Source organism: Pleurodeles waltl, chromosome 3_1 (genome assembly GCF_031143425.1).
Source record: "Pleurodeles waltl isolate 20211129_DDA chromosome 3_1, aPleWal1.hap1.20221129, whole genome shotgun sequence".
Classification (NCBI taxonomy): Eukaryota; Metazoa; Chordata; class Amphibia; order Caudata; family Salamandridae; genus Pleurodeles; species Pleurodeles waltl.
The window spans coordinates 846,114,351-846,134,877 of NC_090440.1; the positions used below are offsets into that span (position 1 = coordinate 846,114,351).

Here is a 20,527-nt window from a genome sequence, read left to right on the forward strand (position 1 = left end):
GGCAAGAACTGTAAATACAGCAGTCACCATACGGAGACACACATGGCTACGCACCTCAGGATTCAAGCCAGAAATTCAACAGGCGGTGCTGAATATGCCTTTTAACGGACAGCAGTTGTTTGGGCCGGAAGTGGACACTGCTATTGAGAAACTTAAAAAGGACACAGATACGGCAAAGGCCATGGGTGCACTCTACTCCCCACAGAGCAGAGGCACATTTCGCAAAACACAGTTTAGAGGGGGGTTTCGAGGACAGAGCACAGAACCCTCAACCTCACAAACAAGGCCCACATACCAGAGCCAGTATCAGAGGGGAAGTTTTCGGGGAGAATACAGAGGAGGACAGTTCCCTAAAACTAGAGGGAAGTTCCAAAGTCCCAAGACACCGCAAAATAAACAGTGACTCCAGTGTCACAAATCCCCAACACATAACACCAGTGGGGGTGAGACTAACACATTTTTACCAAAACTGGGAGGAAATAACAACAGACACGTGGGTCCTAGCCATTATCTAACATGGTTTTTGCATAGAATTCCTCCAAATGTCCCACCGAAAACACACAACATGTCCAAACAACACATGGATCTATTACAACTGGAGGTCCAAGCGTTATTGCAAAAAGACGCAATAGAACTAGTACCAATTCATCAGAAAGGAACGGGTATTTACTCCCTGTACTTTCTCATACCCAAAAAAGACAAAACTCTAAGACCCATCCTGGATCTCAGAACATTAAACATTTACATCAAATCAGATCACTTTCATATGGTGACACTGCAAGACGTCATCCCATTGCTCAAACAACAAGACTACATGACAACTCTAGACCTCAAGGATGCGTATTTCCATATACCCATACATCCTTCCCACAGAAAGTACTTAAGGTTTGTAATCCAAGGAGCACATTACCAGTTCAAAGAGTTGCCATTCGGAATAACAACAGCGCCAAGAGTTTTTACAAAATGCCTTGGCGTAGTGGCAGCCCATATCAGAAGACAGCAAATACATGTGTTCCCGTATCTAGACGATTGGTTAATCAAAACCAATACGCAAGAACGGTGTTCACAACACACAAAGTACGTTATAGAAACCCTTCACAAGCTAGGGTTCTCACTCAACTACAACAAATCACACCTACAGCCGTGTCAAATACAACAGTACTTAGGAGCAACAATCAACACAAAAAAAGGGATTGCCACTCCAAGTCCACAAAGGGTACAAGCATTCCAAAATGTAATACAGACCATGCAACCAAACCAAAGGTTCCAGGTAAAATTTGTAATGAAACTACTAGGCATGATGTCCTCATGCATAGCCATTGTCCCAAACGCAAGATTACACATGCGGCCCTTACAACAGAGCCTAGCATCACAATGGTCACAAGCACAGGTTCAACTTCAAGATCTAGTGTTGATAGACCGCCTAACATACACCACGCTTCAATGGTGGAATACTATAAATTTTAACTTTCCAAGACCCAGTGCCTCAATACATAATCACAACGGATGCTTCCATTGTAGGGTGGGGAGCACACCTCAACCAACACAGCATACAAGGACAATGGGACACTCTGCAGAAACAGCTTCATATAAATCACTTAGAACTACTAGCAGTATTTCTAGCGTTGAAAGCATTTCAACCTCTAATAACCCACTAACACATTCTTGTCAAAACAGACAACATGACAACAATGTATTATCTGAACGAACTGGGAGGGACACACTCAACACAATTGTGTCTCTTAGCTCAAAAGGTATGGCATTGGGTGATTCACAACCACATTCGCCTAATAGCGCAGTTCATACCAGGAATTCAAAATCAGTTAGCCGACAATCTCTCTCGGGATCACCAACAGATCCACGAATGGGAAATTCATCCCCAAATATTAAAAACTTACTTCCAAAGATGGGGAACACCGCAAATAGACCTATTTGCAACAAAAGAAAACGCAAAATGCCAAAACTTCGCATCCAGGTACCCAAAGGCTCACTCTCAAGGCAATGCGTTATGGATGAGTTGGTCAGGGATATTTGCATACGCTTTTTCCCCTCTCCCACTCCTTCCGTATCTAGTAAACAAATTGAGTCAAAACAAACTCAAACTCATACTGATAGCACCAACTTGGGCACGACAACCTTGGTACACAACACTACTAGACCTGTCAGTAGTGCCTCATATCAAAATGCCAAACAGACCAGATCTGTTAACTCAACACAAACAGCAGATCAGACACCCGAATCCAGCTTCGCTCAATCTAGCAATTTGGCTCCTGAAATCTTAGAATTCGGACACCTAGACCTTACACAGGAATGCATGGAGGTCATAAAACAAGCTAGGAAACCAACCACAAGACATTGCTACTCAAATAAGTGGAAAAGATTTGTTTATTACTGCCATAATAATGAAATTCAACCATTACACGCATCTGCTAGAAACATCATAAGCTACCTACCACACTTACAAAAGTCCAAGTTAACGTTTTCATCCATTAAAATACATTTGACAGCAATTTCGGCTTATCTGCAAATTACGCACTCAATTTCATTATTCAGAATCCCAGTCATAAAAGCATTTATGGAGGGTCTGAAAAGGATTATCCCACCAAGAACACCACAGGTTCCTTCGTGGAACCTCAACATCGTATTAACACGACTCATGGGTCCACCATTTTAACCCATGCACTCAAGTGAAATACAGTACTTAACATGGAAAGTAGCCTTTCTAATAGCTATCACATCACTCAGAAGAGTAAGTGAAATACAGGCATTTACCATACAAGAACCCTTTATACAAATACACAAACATAAAGTTGTTCTACGCACAAATCCAAAATTCTTACCTAAAGTAATTTTGCCGTTCCACTTAAATCAAACAGTGGAACTCCCATTGTTCTTTCCAGAACCAGATTCTGTAGCTGAAAGAGCATTACATACATTAGACATCAAAAGGGCACTAATGTACTACATTGATAGAACCAAACAAATTCGCAAACAAAACAATTGTTTGTTGCTTTCCAAAAACCTCATACAGGGAATCCAATATCCAAACAAGGCATTGCCAGATGGACAGTTAAATGTATTCAAACCTGTTATATAAAAGCAAAAAGAGAACTGCCTATTACACCAAAGGCACACTCCACTAGAAAGAAAGGTGCCACCATGGCTTTTCTAGGAAACATACCAATGACTGAAATCTGTAAGGCAGCCACATGGTCTACGCCTCATACATTTACCAAGCATTACTGCGTGGATGTGTTAACAACACAACAAGCCACAGTAGGACAAGCAGTATTAAGAACATTATTTCAAACAACTTCAACCCCTACAGGCTAATCCACCGCTTTTGGGGAGATAACTGCTTACTAGTCTATGCACAGCATGTGTATTTGCAGCTACACACGCCATTGAACGGAAAATGTCACTTACCCAGTGTACATCTGTTCGTGGCATGAGACGCTGCAGATTCACATGCGCCCTCCCACCTCCCCGGGAGCCTGTAGCCGTTAGAAGTTGACTTCAATTCAACTTGTACATTTGTAAATCTGTAAATATATCACTTTTAGTCACATTATGTACATACATACTTACTCCATTGCATGGGCACTATTACTATATACATAACTCCTACCTCACCCTCTGCGGGGAAAACAATCTAAGGAGCCGAAAGGGGAGGAGTCCCTCGATCTCGTGACTCGAAAAGACTTCTTCGAAGAAAAACAACTTGTAACACTCCGAGCCCAACACTAGATGGCGGGATGTGCACAGCATGTGAATCTGCAGCATCTCATGCCACGAACAGATGTACACTGGGTAAGTGACATTTTCCATATATATATATATATATATATATATATATATATATATACACACTAGCAATTAGAGATAGGCATAGAAAATAGTGTAAAACAGTATAAACCACAACAGTGAATAGTGACTAACAAAATGGAATGCGAATATGGGACTCCCACCCAGGTAAGTGGAAATGAGTGGAGAGGAGCTGGGGGTACCAGGAAACCACAGAGGTAAGTACCACAACACCCCTAGTGACCAGGAAGTAAGGAGTAAACCAGTGGATTTCCCCCAAACTAGCACAAAGACGAAAAGAGAAGAAATGCAAGACCCAGAAGAGACTGCAAGTCCCCAGCGGTGGATTCCTGAGAAGGAAGACCTGTGAACAGAGTGGACCAAGTCTAGAAGGCACAACAGAGTCCAGTGGGGGCAGGAGCCCCTATCCACCACACTGAAGATGCAGGAGTTAGTCACCGGTGGACACAGGATAGTCAGCACTAAACCCCTGAAGACGGAGTCGAGTTCTTGGAGGATGCAGGTGATGTCCCAAGCCGGGTAGAAGATTGCAGACTGGGTTGCGTGTCCGGATTCCTCCAACAAGCCTTGGCAAAGGCAATCTTCGCAGTTGGAGGAAAGTGGAGCTGCCAGGGACCAGCAAGATGCAGGAGGACTAAACCCAGGAGGGGGAGTCACAGGGGACCCACAAAAATTGAGAGAGCCCATAGAAGCTTAGGCAGCACCCACAGAAGTCCCACAGGACGAGAACACAGAAGGTGCTGGAAGGAACCCACGCAGCACTTCAAAAAGAGATCCCACGCCGCAGGAGAGCTACACAGAGGGTTTGTGCTTTGCATGAAGGAGTGCTGGGGGCTGGAGTTGCACGTTGCCTGAAGCTCCCTTGGAGGAGATGCAAAAAAGCCTTGGCAGCTGCAAGGGACGCAGTGCACGGGTACTGTTCTGCATGGGAAGGCAAAGGCTTACCTCCACCCAAGTTGGACAGCTGGTAGAGAGGACCAAGGGGACCACTCCAGACCACCACCCATGATGCAAGATCCACGCAGCTTAACAGGAGAGGGAATCCACCCAGCTGATCGTCGATGCTGTAGGTGCCCGCGGATGCAGGGGAGTGACTCCTTCACTCCAAAGGGAGATTCCTTCTTTCTTCTAGTGTAGGCTGAAGAGTTGTTGTCTTCTAAGGATGCTCAACCGGGGAAATGTGGCAGAGCTGGCAGGAGTCTTGGAAACAATGTTGCAGAAGAGTCTTCCTCATGGATCAGCAGCTTTGTCAGTCCTGGTGGGTCTAGTCGTGGTTCCAGTGGCCAGATTTCGAAGTGGAGGTTGCAGAGGAGTCCTGCTGGAATCTTGCAAGCCGAATATGAGGACCCACCCCAGAGGAAGACCCTAAATAGCCCTGAAAGTGGGACTGGTCACCTATCCAGGAAAGCACCTATCAGGAGGGGACTCTGGTGTCACCTGCCTGGGCTGGGCACTCAGATGCTTCCAGAGTTCCCTGCCAACCTTGGAAACAAGACCCAGGGACCCTCTGGAGGAGCTCTGGGCACCATTTCTGGGGTGGTGATAGACAGGGGAGTGGTCACTCCTCTTTCCATTGTCCAGTTTCACACCAGAGCAGGGGGGGGGCTAAACCGGTTAAACCGGTGTGGACTGGTTTATGCATGGACGGCACTAAATGTGCCCTTCAAAGCAAAACCAGTGGCTTGGGGAGGGTACCCCTACAAGCCAGTCACACCTTCCCTCTGTTCCCTCTTAATTCCAATGATACCTGGGAGATTACAGGGGAAGGATTGGGAGATTATAATGGTGGTCCTCCCTGGCCACTTCCTCTTCTTTGCCTAATATTTCCAATCCCAGACAGGTTGACCTTGTCTCTTAGGAAGTTGGAATGTGCGGATTGCAACAGAAGGACCTCCCTTCCCACTTAGAGCAGTTCATACATAATTCTAGGTGACCTTCAATTCTTAAATCTTATGTTAGGAATTGGAGGTATTTGCAGTCATGGTGTGAATCTTGATTTTGAGTGTGGGATGCCTGAGATTTTGCACATACATTGCAATAGTTTCACTCTCAGTGTGGCTTTGGCAAAACCTAAATCCCAGTGAGCAGTCATTAAAGCTTTTAGAAATCATAGAGATCTTTGAGTAGGGAGAAATGTAGGTTTTTAGATTGTTTAAAAGATTTGATTTGTCCAACCCAGCTGTAAAATCTTTGTTTTTATCTTACGACTGGGAATGTAACTTGTTTGACTATGAAAATGGGCTTTTCAGTAGCAGGTATGCCACATGGAAGGGTTGGAGAGTTAGGCAGACTTTTAGCCAATCCTCTTCTCCTCTCTAGTTCAGAAAAAGCAGTGGTGTTGCATCCTGACCTTTACTTTTTCTTCTGAAAGTGACACATTCTTTTCATAGATATGAAGAAATGATGTTACTGAGATTTTGTTTCTTCATCATCTTCTACTGAGGAAAATGTATTCACTTTCTTGATGAGCTCACATGCTGTCCGCTAGTGTGACAATTTGTTTGTGACTTTTGGCTGATCAGGTCAAGGGAAGAAAGCATTCTCTTTGACTTTAATTCAGTGGATACAATCTACAATAGCTTTGGCATATTCTATGGTAGATATCCCTGTTCCTATGGGTATCCAAGATTTGGCAGCCCAGAGTTTAGCTGCTTTCTTGGCGGAATTGAAAAGGGTCCCTCTTTTTTAAATTTGCAGAGCCCCTATCTGGGCAACCTCCTCACACTTTTGTCCAATATTCTGGATTTCATGGACGTAAGCGTATAGACATGCATTTTGGTGCTGGGGTGTTAAGCTTTGTTATATCATTATTGTTTCCAGGTTTCAAAAAATCACGAGTGTGCATTGAAATTTAGTACTGGTCTTATGATCTATATTGCTGATGAAGTCCAGTTTGAGCTCTGGGATTCTGGCTAGGATAAGGGCAAGTGGCAAGGAGGTAAAGTAATGGCCTGTATAACTGATAATCTTCATTGCTCTTAGTCCTACGTTCTTGAACCCCTCCTTTGATATGAATGTCATTCATCTAAGCTTTGTTGTCAGGAGGATGCATTATATGCAAACCTCTTTATGCCATCTCAATAGGTGGCTGGGCTTCATTTCAGCATTTTCTGATTTTTCTTGTCCTGAGGTGGGATCACCTCAATAGTTAAGACTAGGATGTGTACAAGCAGGACTAGGAGTAATGAAGATAACCAGTAAGTAATTGGGCAAGTCTTCTCTGCCTTTTTATTTGATTTTGTTTTACATTGCGATGGCCTTAACTTTTCCATGGTGAAAACATTCTCACTCACACTTCTACTTCTTCCTTTTATGTCTTACCCTCCCACTCATAAACTCTATCTCTCACATACCCATTGATTGCTCCACTTAAGCATTTACCCACATACTTCCTCAATTCTTCTACTCACTGATCTACTCAACTACATACTCACACACTAATTCACTTATTCACTCACTTCCATTCCTCATTCATTCACTCCGTCTTGCACTCAGGAACTCTAATTTCCTGTAGCCCTCCTAATTGTTTACATCTCTGTTCCCTATGTAAGTAATGCACCGCTAACCCTCTCCTGATTGCTGTCCTTTGCTTTTAGGGAAGAAATGCTGGTGACCAACACATTATTGAGGTGGTACGGAAGATGCTTCAAGGTTCGTACGCACATGTGTTCTCTGAGGGCTATCTTACTTTGGGTTGGCCTGGTGGGTGAGCCGTAAAAAGCTCTGTATGGTTCAACAGTGGACCCTATTTGTTTGATTATAGGAAAACCGCTGAACTGCTACACTTTCAAAATTTTGCTCATGTCATATATTTGATATTTTGTGTGTGTGTTGTGCGAGTGTGTGTTTGTATGTATTTTTTCCTAAGCAGGGAGCTATCCCCATGATCACAGATTCCTGTTGTACCTTATTGTAGCACTAGGTTGGCTGCTTCTAAGCACAACGCAGTTACTTGATCCCCACCTCCTTGCAGTATTACTTCAACACAATCTTTTACTTCTCAGTTTATAATTCTTAAGCTTTTACTTCTGAAATAGAAATTCAAACTACTCAAAAATTGATAGCAGATAATAGACAATATAGAAAAAAAGAAACATAGAATAGCAATGATTTAGGGAAATAGAAAATATCTGAGAACAATATTAATTGAAAGAAAAAAAATGTGGTACAGGGAAAAACAAAAAAGGAGAAAATAACAGAAAAACAGAAAGAAATCCTATCTTAAACAGGCAGATACAGGTTGAAAAGGAAACACAAATAATTGAATGTAAATGAAAAAAGGTAAAAGGCTTTCCCACAGAAGTAGAAAATGGATAAGTAAAAACACAAAAAATAAATTTACTGGGTGATGGAGAAAATGAAGAAAAAAGAGGAAAAGAACAAAGTGTTAAGAAAAGAAGCACAACTAAAAGAGGTAAACGATTTAGAGGCAAATGATTTACACTGTAAATCTTTATAAGCTACAATGTGCATTTTTGTACCTCCAAATAGCAGTAAAAGTTATATAAACCAAAGTATACAGTGGCTACTAAGGATATTCTTTGTGTAGGTATGGCTTACTTTTAGGGAACGTCTTTGGTGCAAGTGCAATAGCGACCTAAACATTTCATTAGCATCACTTTTGCAATAAAATACAACAAGCTTAGGGCCTGATTTAGAGTTTGGCGGAGGGGGTTCTTTCGTCACAAATGTGACTGATATCCAGTTCGCTATCTTACAATTCCATTATATCCTATTGAACTCGTAATACAGCAGAAGGGATTTCCGTCACATTTGTGACGAAAGAACCCCTCCGCCAAATTCTAAATCAGGCCCTTACACGTTCAAAAATAGTGAACAGATGCTTTATGCAAATATTTCTTAAAAATACTGATTTGTCACCAAAATTGCCACCTCAGCTGAACAGATCTATCTGTTTTTCCTCAACAATCAGTTCTGTGTGGCCATGTGCAATGTGATGTGATATCTACCTGCAGGCATGGGCTGGCAGTGTAGAAAGAAAGAAATGTTGCAGACTAAATAATTCTTCAGGGCACAAAGTAATATGCAAGAAAATAAATTATAACAGTAGCATAGTACATGTAAAGTGCTTACTTCCACAGTCTTGTACTTTCAAAGTGCTGTAAATATTAACAGTGCATCAACTGAAAAGTAATTGTTTTTATTAAGCTTGGAAGGGACCATGCTAAATGCACATGCCTGAATTAGACCCTGTGACATGCAGGTGCCATGAAGACACTGATTTAGAGCTGGAGGACTGGTTGCTCTGTCACAAACGTGATGAATATCGCATCCACCTTATTGCACGTGCCATAGATTATAATGCAGTTATAATAAGGTGGACAGGATATCAGTCATGTTTGTGAAAAAGTAACCCGTCCGACAAACTTTAAATCAGGCCCTTAATTTACAAACTCCTCTTTCAAGAACATACCTGTCTGATTTCACCACAGTGTATTTTCGTTATTTACTAATTGACAATTTCTGCAAAAGGGGCATGTTTGTGATGCACTGCACAGAAAGGCCCACACACAACCCTACCTAGCTCCCACTAGCCTTGCAGAGTCCCCTCCCACAACCTTCGAACCCAGTGATGTGCGTAGAAGTGATCCTGCTGAATAGAGGACTCTATGTGTCAATACTCAATCGCTCACTTTGCAGAAAAGTTGGCTGAGGTGGCAGTGAGTGCGCAGAGAGCAGCCCTCGGTGGAGAAGGCATTATGGGACCCCCGGGTCCACCTGGACCCCCTGGACCACCTGGAGGACAAGGACCGCATGGACATCCTGGTGCACGTGGCGTTCCTGGCATCTTTGGTTCTGGTGGGCAGATTGGCAACACAGGCCCGAAGGGTAAGTGACATGTGTATCTTAATTATATAGGTGAGGGTGTGAGAGAACCAACATTTTACACCAGTCATGTTGTTTATGGAAAATTAGATCTTGAGCTCTTGAGCCTGGTGATGCACTGTATTTTAGAAGTACATCAACTTTCATCCCAATGCAGGAGCCGGTGTTTCCACCTACATTCAGATAGATGGCCAATAATCATTAGAATGAAGAAAAGTCCAGTGTTACCTGCAGGGGTCCGAAATAAAGGAAGGACTTTATACTGATCCTAATGTCATCAGAAGTGTGTAACGACTGGGACTTGCGAGACCAACAGTTTGAAGAATGACAAACTTTTATTGACGTTAGTGGGCCTGCAAATGGTCATTGAAAAGATTTGCACTCAAAGTGTTTTGGTGTAATAGTGCTATATAGGATCTAATAAACTATTTGAGTTAAAAAAAATACTGCAGTGTACTTGCACCTATCACACATTTGAGGGAAACTTCTGCCGTCAGAAAGGCCCATTAAGCAGTTACTTATTAAGGTAGGCATTAGGCAGTATGTATAGGTCTAACAGAGACTGTAGTTTGGGAAACGCGGAAAATGTCAAAGAGAGAAAGTGCTTCTTTCATGGCGCCACAGTATCTTAGGTCTTTCTCAAACGTTCACATGAGTCCGATCATATTGATTTAATTTAATGTAGTTTCATTTTATGTCTTCTTTTGATTTGCAGGCAAAAGAGGCGAGAAAGGTGACAGAGGGAACCCTGGTCATGGGCACCAGGGTATGCCAGGACCACCAGGCATCCAGGGTAAGATAAGCAGGAAACTGGGCTGTCCAGTGCCCAAGAAAGGCGAATTTTGAAGATAGGAGGGACTATATTGGAGCGCTAGGTGGAGCACAGGATACAGCCATGATTCCATGATGGATACAACTCATTAGACAGACTGGATGGAACCAGTAACATCAGATATACAGATTTGCTTGCTTACCCTAAATGTCCTCACGAATACTGAGCCAAAAAGCACTATGAAAGTGTAAGGAGTGCTGTTTACATCTTATGAACAGTAAACAGGCATATAATACTTAATATTAATTGTATGGGAATTAATCCAAGCAAACATACTTCCACAGACATGGTTTGTACTCAGAGCTCTATGACATATTCTAGAAATATTTCAGAGTGTCTGTCAAGTTTCACACAGAAGCTCAAGGTTTATAAAACTTAGTTTTGTTGAGTCGAAGCTTAAGTAGACTCATAGAAACAAGCATAGAAGTGCAGAATTATATTTCAATATAAGTAACAATGACACAAAACACAAATATTTAATAGATGCATAAGTAAGTATATTCGATGTTCAGATATAGAGTTTCCAGTTCTGATCGACCATTAACACTGATCTGAGCATTGGCAATAGCAAATAAAATCACTACGTAAAAAGATTGTATTTTAAAATATCGTTATCTAAATTCCCTACAAAAAAGGTTCCATCTACAATACTGACTAGCATTGTCTACATCGTAAAGGGAACCATATCCGTGGAAGTGCAGATTTACTGTTAATGCCACATCAACTTGCCTTGATGACATAGTGGTAGTCGATACTGTGAACGCAATATTTTTGTAGGTCAATATTTCGGTCACAATATTGTGACACCTCCACTGTAGCACTGGTGACACAGCAATGTAGTTTTCCTGATCTTTGCAGACTGCTAATAGGCTTAGCGAGAATGTTAAATCAGCAAGAAAGTGAGGAAGTCAGAGGCTAATAGGGAGAGGGTCATATTGCCAACCCAGCACATCTAATATTGGATGCGAGCCTTGGTGGCAATGACAACTTCTGTATCTTGGATGGGAGGACTTACTGAAGGTCAGGTAGGAGAGGCTGCACTTTTAATAAAATCTCAGTCAAATAGAAAAGATGAAATAGGGAACGGAGACAAATCCTCCACAATGACATAATGTAAAGAAATGGCTCCCTGTTGCAGTTACCCCCCACTTTTTGCCTGATACTGATGCTGACTTGACTGAGAAGTGTGCTGGGACCCTGCTAACCAGGCCCCAGCACCAGTGTTCCTTCACCTAAAATGTACCATTGTATCCACAATTGGCACACCCTGGCATTCAGATAAGTCCCTTGTAACTGGTACTTCTAGTACCAAGGGCCCTGATACCAAGGAAGGTCTCTAAGGGCTGCAGCATGTCTTATGCCACCCTAGAGACCCCTCACTCAGCACAGACACACTGCTTACAAGCCTGTGTGTGCTAGTGAGAACAAAATGAGTAAGTCGACATGGCACTCCCCTCAGGGTGCCATGCCAGCCTCTCACTGCCTATGCAGTATAGGTAAGACACCCCTCTAGCAGGCCTTACAGCCCTAAGGCAGGGTGCACTATACCATAGGTGAGGGTACCAGTGCATGAGCACTGGGCCCCTACAGTGTCTAAACAAAACCTTAGACATTGTAAGTGCAGGGTAGCCATAAGAGTATATGGTCTGGGAGTTTGTCAAACACGAACTCCACAGCACCATAATGGCTACACTGAAAACTGGGAAGTTTGGTATCAAACTTCTCAGCACAATAAATGCACACTGATGCCAGTGTACATTTTATTGTAAAATACACCACAGAGGGCACCTTAGAGGTGCCCCCTAAAACTTAACCGACTATCTGTGTAGGCTGACTAGTTCCAGCAGCCTGCCACACTAGAGACATGTTGCTGGCCCCATGGGGAGAGTGCCTTTGTCACTCTGAGGCCAGTAACAAAGCCTGCACTGGGTGGAGATGCTAACACCTCCCCCAGGCAGGAGCTGTGACACCTGGCGGTGAGCCTCAAAGGCTCACCCCTTTGTCACAGCCCAGCAGGGCACTCCAGCTTAGTGGAGTTGCCCGCCCCCTCCGGCCACGGCCCCCACTTTTGGCGGCAAGGCTGGAGGGAACAAAGAAAGCAACAAGGAGGAGTCACTGGCCAGTCAGGACAGCCCCTAAGGTGTCCTGAGCTGAAGTGACTCTAACTTTTAGAAATCCTCCATCTTGCAGATGGAGGATTCCCCCAATAGGGTTAGGATTGTGACCCCCTCCCCTTGGGAGGAGGCACAAAGAGGGTGTACCCACCCTCAGGGCTAGTAGCCATTGGCTACTAACCCCCCAGACCTAAACACGCCCTTAAATTTAGTATTTAAGGGCTACCCTGAACCCTAGAAAATTAGATTCCTGCAACAAGAAGAAGGACTGCCCAGCTGAAAACCCCTGCAGCGGAAGACCAGAAGACGACAACTGCCTTGGCTCCAGAAACTCACCGGCCTGTCTCCTGCCTTCCAAAGATCCTGCTCCAGCGACGCCTTCCGAAGGGACCAGCGACCTCGACATCCTCTGAGGACTGCCCCTGCTTCGAAAAGACAAGAAACTCCCGAGGACAGCGGACCTGCTCCAAGAAAAGCTGCAACTTTGTTTCCAGCAGCTTTAAAGAACCCTGCAAGCTCCCCGCAAGAAGCGTGAGACTTGCAACACTGCACCCGGCGACCCCGACTCGGCTGGTGGCGATCCAACACCTCAGGAGGGACCCCAGGACTACTCTGATACTGTGAGTACCAAAACCTGTCCCCCCTGAGCCCCCACAGCGCCGCCTGCAGAGGGAATCCCGAGGCTTCCCCTGACCGCGACTCTTGGAATCCCAAGTCCCGACGCCTGGGAGAGACCCTGCACCCGCAGCCCCCAGGACCTGAAGGACCGGACTTTCACTGGAGAAGTGACCCCCAGGAGTCCCTCTCCCTTGCCCAAGTGGAGGTTTCCCCGAGGAATCCCCCCCTTGCCTGCCTGCAGCGCTGAAGAGATCCCGAGATCTCTCATAGACTAACATTGAAAACCCGACGCTTGTTTCTACACTGCACCCGGCCGCCCCCGCGCCGCTGAGGGTGAAATTTCTGTGTGGACTTGTGTCCCCCCCGGTGCCCTACAAAACCCCCCTGGTCTGCCCTCCGAAGACGCGGGTACTTACCTGCAAGCAGACCGGAACCGGGGCACCCCCTTCTCTCCATTCTAGCCTATGTGTTTTGGGCACCACTTTGAACTCTGCACCTGACCGGCCCTGAGCTGCTGGTGTGGTGACTTTGGGGTTGCTCTGAACCCCCAACGGTGGGCTACCTTGGACCAAGAACTGAACCCTGTAAGTGTCTTACTTACCTGGTAAAACTAACAAATACTTACCTCCCCTAGGAACTGTGAAAATTGCACTGTGTCCACTTTTAAAACAGCTATTTGTGAATAACTTGAAAAGTATACATGCAATTTTGATGATTTGAAGTTCCTAAAGTACTTACCTGCAATACCTTTCGAATGAGATATTACATGTGGAATTTGAACCTGTGGTTCTTAAAATAAACTAAGAAAAGATATTTTTCTATACAAAAACCTATTGGCTGGATTTGTCTCTGAGTGTGTGTACCTCATTTATTGTCTATGTGTATGTACAACAAATGCTTAACACTACTCCTTGGATAAGCCTACTGCTCGACCACACTACCACAAAATAGAGCATTAGTATTATCTATTTTTACCACTATTTTACCTCTAAGGGGAACCCTTGGATTCTGTGCATGCTATTCCTTACTTTGAAATAGCACATACAGAGCCAACTTCCTACATTGGTGGATCAGCGGTGGGGTACAAGACTTTGCATTTGCTGGACTACTCAGCCAATACCTGATCACACGACAAATTCCAAAATTGTCATTAGAAATTGATTTTTGCAATTTGAAAAGTTTTCTAAATTCTTAAAAGTCCTGCTAGGGCCTTGTGTGTTAAGTCCCTGTTTAGCATTTCTTTTAGAGTTTAAAAGTTTGTAAAAGTTTGAATTAGATTCTAGAACCAGTTGTAGATTCTTAAAAAGTATTCCAACTTTTAGAAGCAAAATGTCTAGCACAGATGTGACTGTGGTGGAACTCGACACCACACCTTACCTCCATCTTAAGATGAGGGAGCTAAGGTCACTCTGTAAAATAAAGAAAATAACAATGGGCCCCAAACCTACCAAAATACAGCTCCAGGAGCTTTTGGCAGAGTTTGAAAAGGCCAACCCCTCTGAGGGTGGCAACTCAGAGGAAGAGGATAGTGACTTGGAGGAAAATTCCCCCCTACCAGTCCTATCTAGGGAGAACAGGGTCCCTCAAACCCTGACTCCAAAAATAATAGTCAGAGATGCTGGTTCCCTCACAGGAGAGACCAACACCTCTGAAATCACTGAGGATAACTCCAGTGAAGATGACCCCCTGTTAGCCAGGATGGTCAAAAGATTGGCTTTGGAAAAGCAGCTCCTAGCCATAGAAAGGGAAAGAAAAGAGATGGGCCTAGGTCCCATCGATGGTGGCAGCAACTTAAATAGGGTCAGAGATTCTCCTGACATCCTAAAAATCCCCAAAGGGATTGTAACAAAATATGAAGATGGTGATGACATCACCAAATGGTTCACAGCTTTTGAGAGGGCTTGTGTAACCAGAAAAGTAAACAGATCTCACTGGGGTGCTCTCCTTTGGGAAATGTTCACTGGAAAGTGTAGGGATAGACTCCTCACACTCTCTGGAAAAGATGCAGAATCTTATGACCTCATGAAGGGTACCCTGATTGAGGGCTTTGGATTCTCCACTGAGGAGTATAGAATTAGATTCAGGGGGGCTCAAAAATCCTCGAGCCAGACCTGGGTTGATTTTGTAGACTACTCAGTAAAAACACTAGATGGTTGGTTAACTGGAAACGAAGTGTGTGACTATGTTGGGCTTTATAATTTGTTTATGAAAGAACACATTCTAAGTAACTGCTTCAATGAAAAGTTGCATCAGTATCTGGTAGACCTAGGTCCAATTTCTCCCCAAGAATTGGGAAAGAAGGCAGACCACTGGGTCAAGACTAGGGTAACCAAAACTTCCACTGGGGGTGACCAAAAGAAAGGGGTTACAAAAACTCCCCAGGAGAAAGTGGGTGACACTAGAAACAAAGAAAAAGAGTCCTCTGTAGGCCCCCAAAAACCAGAACAGGTGGGTGGGCCCCAAGACACAACCCAAAACAAAGGTGGGTACCAGGGTAAGAACTGGGATGCCACTAAGGCATGGTGCCACAACTGTAAACAGTCTGGGCACCACACCAAGGACACTTCTTGTCCCAAAAACAAACCCCAGAACAAAATTCCAGGGGTAACCAGTGTAGCCATGGGAGATGACTCCTCAGATGAGGAGGTCTTCATAGCCTTCAACTGGAAACAGGGCCCAACAGGTGAGTTGGAGATTCCAGAGGGAAGTAGACACTTCCACCACCTACTGGTGAATGGAATCCCAACCACTGCCCTGAGAGACACTTGTGCCAGTCACACTATTGTGCATGACAGGCTGGTGCTCTCAAACCAGTACATCCCAGGTGAGACTGCCAGGGTAAGAGTTAGCCTAGACAGGGTCACTAAGAGGCCTGTGGCTTTAGTGCCCATAGAAGTGGGTGGCACTCTTAGTTGGAGAAGGGTAGTAGTCAGTACAGACCTCCCCCTTGATTGTCTCCTTGGAAATGACTACCCAGAGGTTAGTCAGAGCCCAAGAGAGGAACTGGTCCAGTGCCAGTCCTCTCCCAAGGATTCTGGAAGTCCTGCCTCTGCAGTAAATGCAAGCAGGCCCCAGAAAAAGAAGAAAAGAAAACAGAGTAGGAGGGGTGGACAACCTTTAGCCAAGGTTACAGCAAGCCAAGGAGATTCTGCTCCAGTAGGGGAGAACTCCAAAAATGGCCCTGATAAAGTCCAACCTGACCCACAAGAAGTCCTGGCTAGTCAGGCAACTGTTAAACCTGAGTGGGTGGCTCCTCAGCTAACAGAAGAAAGAGTGGAAGAAGGGTGTTTACTACAAGATGTGGTAACCCCCCACTCCAATACAGCAGACAGGCAACCTGAACCCAAAGAAGCCTGTAACTTAGCCCCTTCCCTTTTAGGTGAAGAGCTAAAGGTGTGGTTCTGGGCACTGACAGCTGTCAGTGGCCTCTGCTGGGTGTTAGCCTTTATGGCTGCACTATCCTTAGCATGGTGGTCTGACCCCATGCCAAATAGCAAGTTAGGCCCCCTGACCCTATTGGTCATGGTGGGGTTACTCCAGCTCTGGGTAACCTCTATGGGTAAGCTAGGGGTAACCCTGGCCAAGATAAGATTAGCAGAGGTGGATACCTCTAAACCCAAAATAAAAAGAATGGGTGGAGACATTGAAGAGGCAGACAAGAGGCAATTCAGACTAGGTCCTATCACTGTGGAAGTGGGTCAGTTCCCCAAAGGGAATGACCTGAACAGAAGGATGTAAGGCAGAGTAGGCCCTGCAACTAACCAGCCTATTTCTCCTACTCTTCCTCGCCTGACAGACTAGGAAGACTCTCCCAGCTTGGGCTGAGTCTCCTGGCCTGTAGGCTGGGGGGGGCTTGTGTAAAGAAATGGCTCCCTGTTGCAGTTACCCCCCACTTTTTGCCTGATACTGATGCTGACTTGACTGAGAAGTGTGCTGGGACCCTGCTAACCAGGCCCCAGCACCAGTGTTCCTTCACCTAAAATGTACCATTGTATCCACAATTGGCACACCCTGGCATTCAGATAAGTCCCTTGTAACTGGTACTTCTAGTACCAAGGGCCCTGATACCAAGGAAGGTCTCTAAGGGCTGCAGCATGTCTTATGCCACCCTAGAGACCCCTCACTCAGCACAGACACACTGCTTACAAGCCTGTGTGTGCTAGTGAGAACAAAATGAGTAAGTCGACATGGCACTCCCCTCAGGGTGCCATGCCAGCCTCTCACTGCCTATGCAGTATAGGTAAGACACCCCTCTAGCAGGCCTTACAGCCCTAAGGCAGGGTGCACTATACCATAGGTGAGGGTACCAGTGCATGAGCACTGGGCCCCTACAGTGTCTAAACAAAACCTTAGACATTGTAAGTGCAGGGTAGCCATAAGAGTATATGGTCTGGGAGTTTGTCAAACACGAACTCCACAGCACCATAATGGCTACACTGAAAACTGGGAAGTTTGGTATCAAACTTCTCAGCACAATAAATGCACACTGATGCCAGTGTACATTTTATTGTAAAATACACCACAGAGGGCACCTTAGAGGTGCCCCCTAAAACTTAACCGACTATCTGTGTAGGCTGACTAGTTCCAGCAGCCTGCCACACTAGAGACATGTTGCTGGCCCCATGGGGAGAGTGCCTTTGTCACTCTGAGGCCAGTAACAAAGCCTGCACTGGGTGGAGATGCTAACACCTCCCCCAGGCAGGAGCTGTGACACCTGGCGGTGAGCCTCAAAGGCTCACCCCTTTGTCACAGCCCAGCAGGGCACTCCAGCTTAGTGGAGTTGCCCGCCCCCTCCGGCCACGGCCCCCACTTTTGGCGGCAAGGCTGGAGGGAACAAAGAAAGCAACAAGGAGGAGTCACTGGCCAGTCAGGACAGCCCCTAAGGTGTCCTGAGCTGAAGTGACTCTAACTTTTAGAAATCCTCCATCTTGCAGATGGAGGATTCCCCCAATAGGGTTAGGATTGTGACCCCCTCCCCTTGGGAGGAGGCACAAAGAGGGTGTACCCACCCTCAGGGCTAGTAGCCATTGGCTACTAACCCCCCAGACCTAAACACGCCCTTAAATTTAGTATTTAAGGGCTACCCTGAACCCTAGAAAATTAGATTCCTGCAACAAGAAGAAGGACTGCCCAGCTGAAAACCCCTGCAGCGGAAGACCAGAAGACGACAACTGCCTTGGCTCCAGAAACTCACCGGCCTGTCTCCTGCCTTCCAAAGATCCTGCTCCAGCGACGCCTTCCGAAGGGACCAGCGACCTCGACATCCTCTGAGGACTGCCCCTGCTTCGAAAAGACAAGAAACTCCCGAGGACAGCGGACCTGCTCCAAGAAAAGCTGCAACTTTGTTTCCAGCAGCTTTAAAGAACCCTGCAAGCTCCCCGCAAGAAGCGTGAGACTTGCAACACTGCACCCGGCGACCCCGACTCGGCTGGTGGCGATCCAACACCTCAGGAGGGACCCCAGGACTACTCTGATACTGTGAGTACCAAAACCTGTCCCCCCTGAGCCCCCACAGCGCCGCCTGCAGAGGGAATCCCGAGGCTTCCCCTGACCGCGACTCTTGGAATCCCAAGTCCCGACGCCTGGGAGAGACCCTGCACCCGCAGCCCCCAGGACCTGAAGGACCGGACTTTCACTGGAGAAGTGACCCCCAGGAGTCCCTCTCCCTTGCCCAAGTGGAGGTTTCCCCGAGGAATCCCCCCCTTGCCTGCCTGCAGCGCTGAAGAGATCCCGAGATCTCTCATAGACTAACATTGAAAACCCGACGCTTGTTTCTACACTGCACCCGGCCGCCCCCGCGCCGCTGAGGGTGAAATTTCTGTGTGGACTTGTGTCCCCCCCGGTGCCCTACAAAACCCCCCTGGTCTGCCCTCCGAAGACGCGGGTACTTACCTGCAAGCAGACCGGAACCGGGGCACCCCCTTCTCTCCATTCTAGCCTATGTGTTTTGGGCACCACTTTGAACTCTGCACCTGACCGGCCCTGAGCTGCTGGTGTGGTGACTTTGGGGTTGCTCTGAACCCCCAACGGTGGGCTACCTTGGACCAAGAACTGAACCCTGTAAGTGTCTTACTTACCTGGTAAAACTAACAAATACTTACCTCCCCTAGGAACTGTGAAAATTGCACTGTGTCCACTTTTAAAACAGCTATTTGTGAATAACTTGAAAAGTATACATGCAATTTTGATGATTTGAAGTTCCTAAAGTACTTACCTGCAATACCTTTCGAATGAGATATTACATGTGGAATTTGAACCTGTGGTTCTTAAAATAAACTAAGAAAAGATATTTTTCTATACAAAAACCTATTGGCTGGATTTGTCTCTGAGTGTGTGTACCTCATTTATTGTCTATGTGTATGTACAACAAATGCTTAACACTACTCCTTGGATAAGCCTACTGCTCGACCACACTACCACAAAATAGAGCATTAGTATTATCTATTTTTACCACTATTTTACCTCTAAGGGGAACCCTTGGATTCTGTGCATGCTATTCCTTACTTTGAAATAGCACATACAGAGCCAACTTCCTACACATAATCAAAGGCATTTGAAACAGTTCTTCATCGTGCAAGTCAAACTATGAGAGACCCTGCATTAAGGCATCTGCGGGCATTAAGTCCAAGTTCTAAGCATGTTCAATGGAGGCTTAGACACATTTTAAATATTTTAAGACTTCGCTCATTTTTGCAAATCAATAGCTATACGTCACTCAATGGTTGTAATTTAGTGAGCCAGCAGGCATGTGCCCATGTTACATTTTTGTGCACATGCACAGAATAGTGCAGTACTGGCAAAAATTGTAAAAAAAGAAAAGTAACATTCATTATGTTACAAGAAACTAGTCATTAATTCTAGATTTTGTTGAATGGCTTTGTGGCATCTTGCATTGTCATTGCCAGACCCCACATGATGATCATAGCACCATGATATATAAGCTAAACATAATTAAAGTGCTACAGCTGCCTAGGGGTACAGGAGAGACTAAAGTTCCTGACAAACTAAATACTGTACGCTAATGGTAAGTCCTTGGTTATGCACCTGAGAGATGTTAGTGGGAAGAGTTTCTGGAGGTAAAAGGTAGACTCTTGGATAGAAGAATTGTTACAGTGGACTGTGCCTCGGATCAGTGCAATAGTTTCTTATTTGGAGTCTGGAAGCTCTCAGTTGGAGTGCCTGATTTAGACTGGTGCAGATGTCATGATTTTGAGCCAGATATTCTATGTGAGAGCTGCTCCTTTGTTTTAAGGCTACATTTTTAGATTTGAGTTTGACAGTCACAGTGTAA

The 20,527-nt window shown here is 45.3% G+C and overlaps 1 protein-coding gene across 1 annotated transcript in view; it reads left to right on the forward strand.

Moving 5' to 3' along the window:
- The window catches only part of COL9A2 (collagen type IX alpha 2 chain), a 157,926-nt gene that overhangs the window by 133,994 nt on the left and 3,405 nt on the right, over positions 1-20,527 (forward strand). Inside the window, exons 29-31 of the mRNA XM_069223778.1 lie at positions 7,422-7,476; positions 9,487-9,675; positions 10,388-10,465. Of these exons, the coding sequence (XP_069079879.1) occupies positions 7,422-7,476; positions 9,487-9,675; positions 10,388-10,465 (322 nt within the window). The remainder of the gene's footprint in view (positions 1-7,421; positions 7,477-9,486; positions 9,676-10,387; positions 10,466-20,527) is intronic.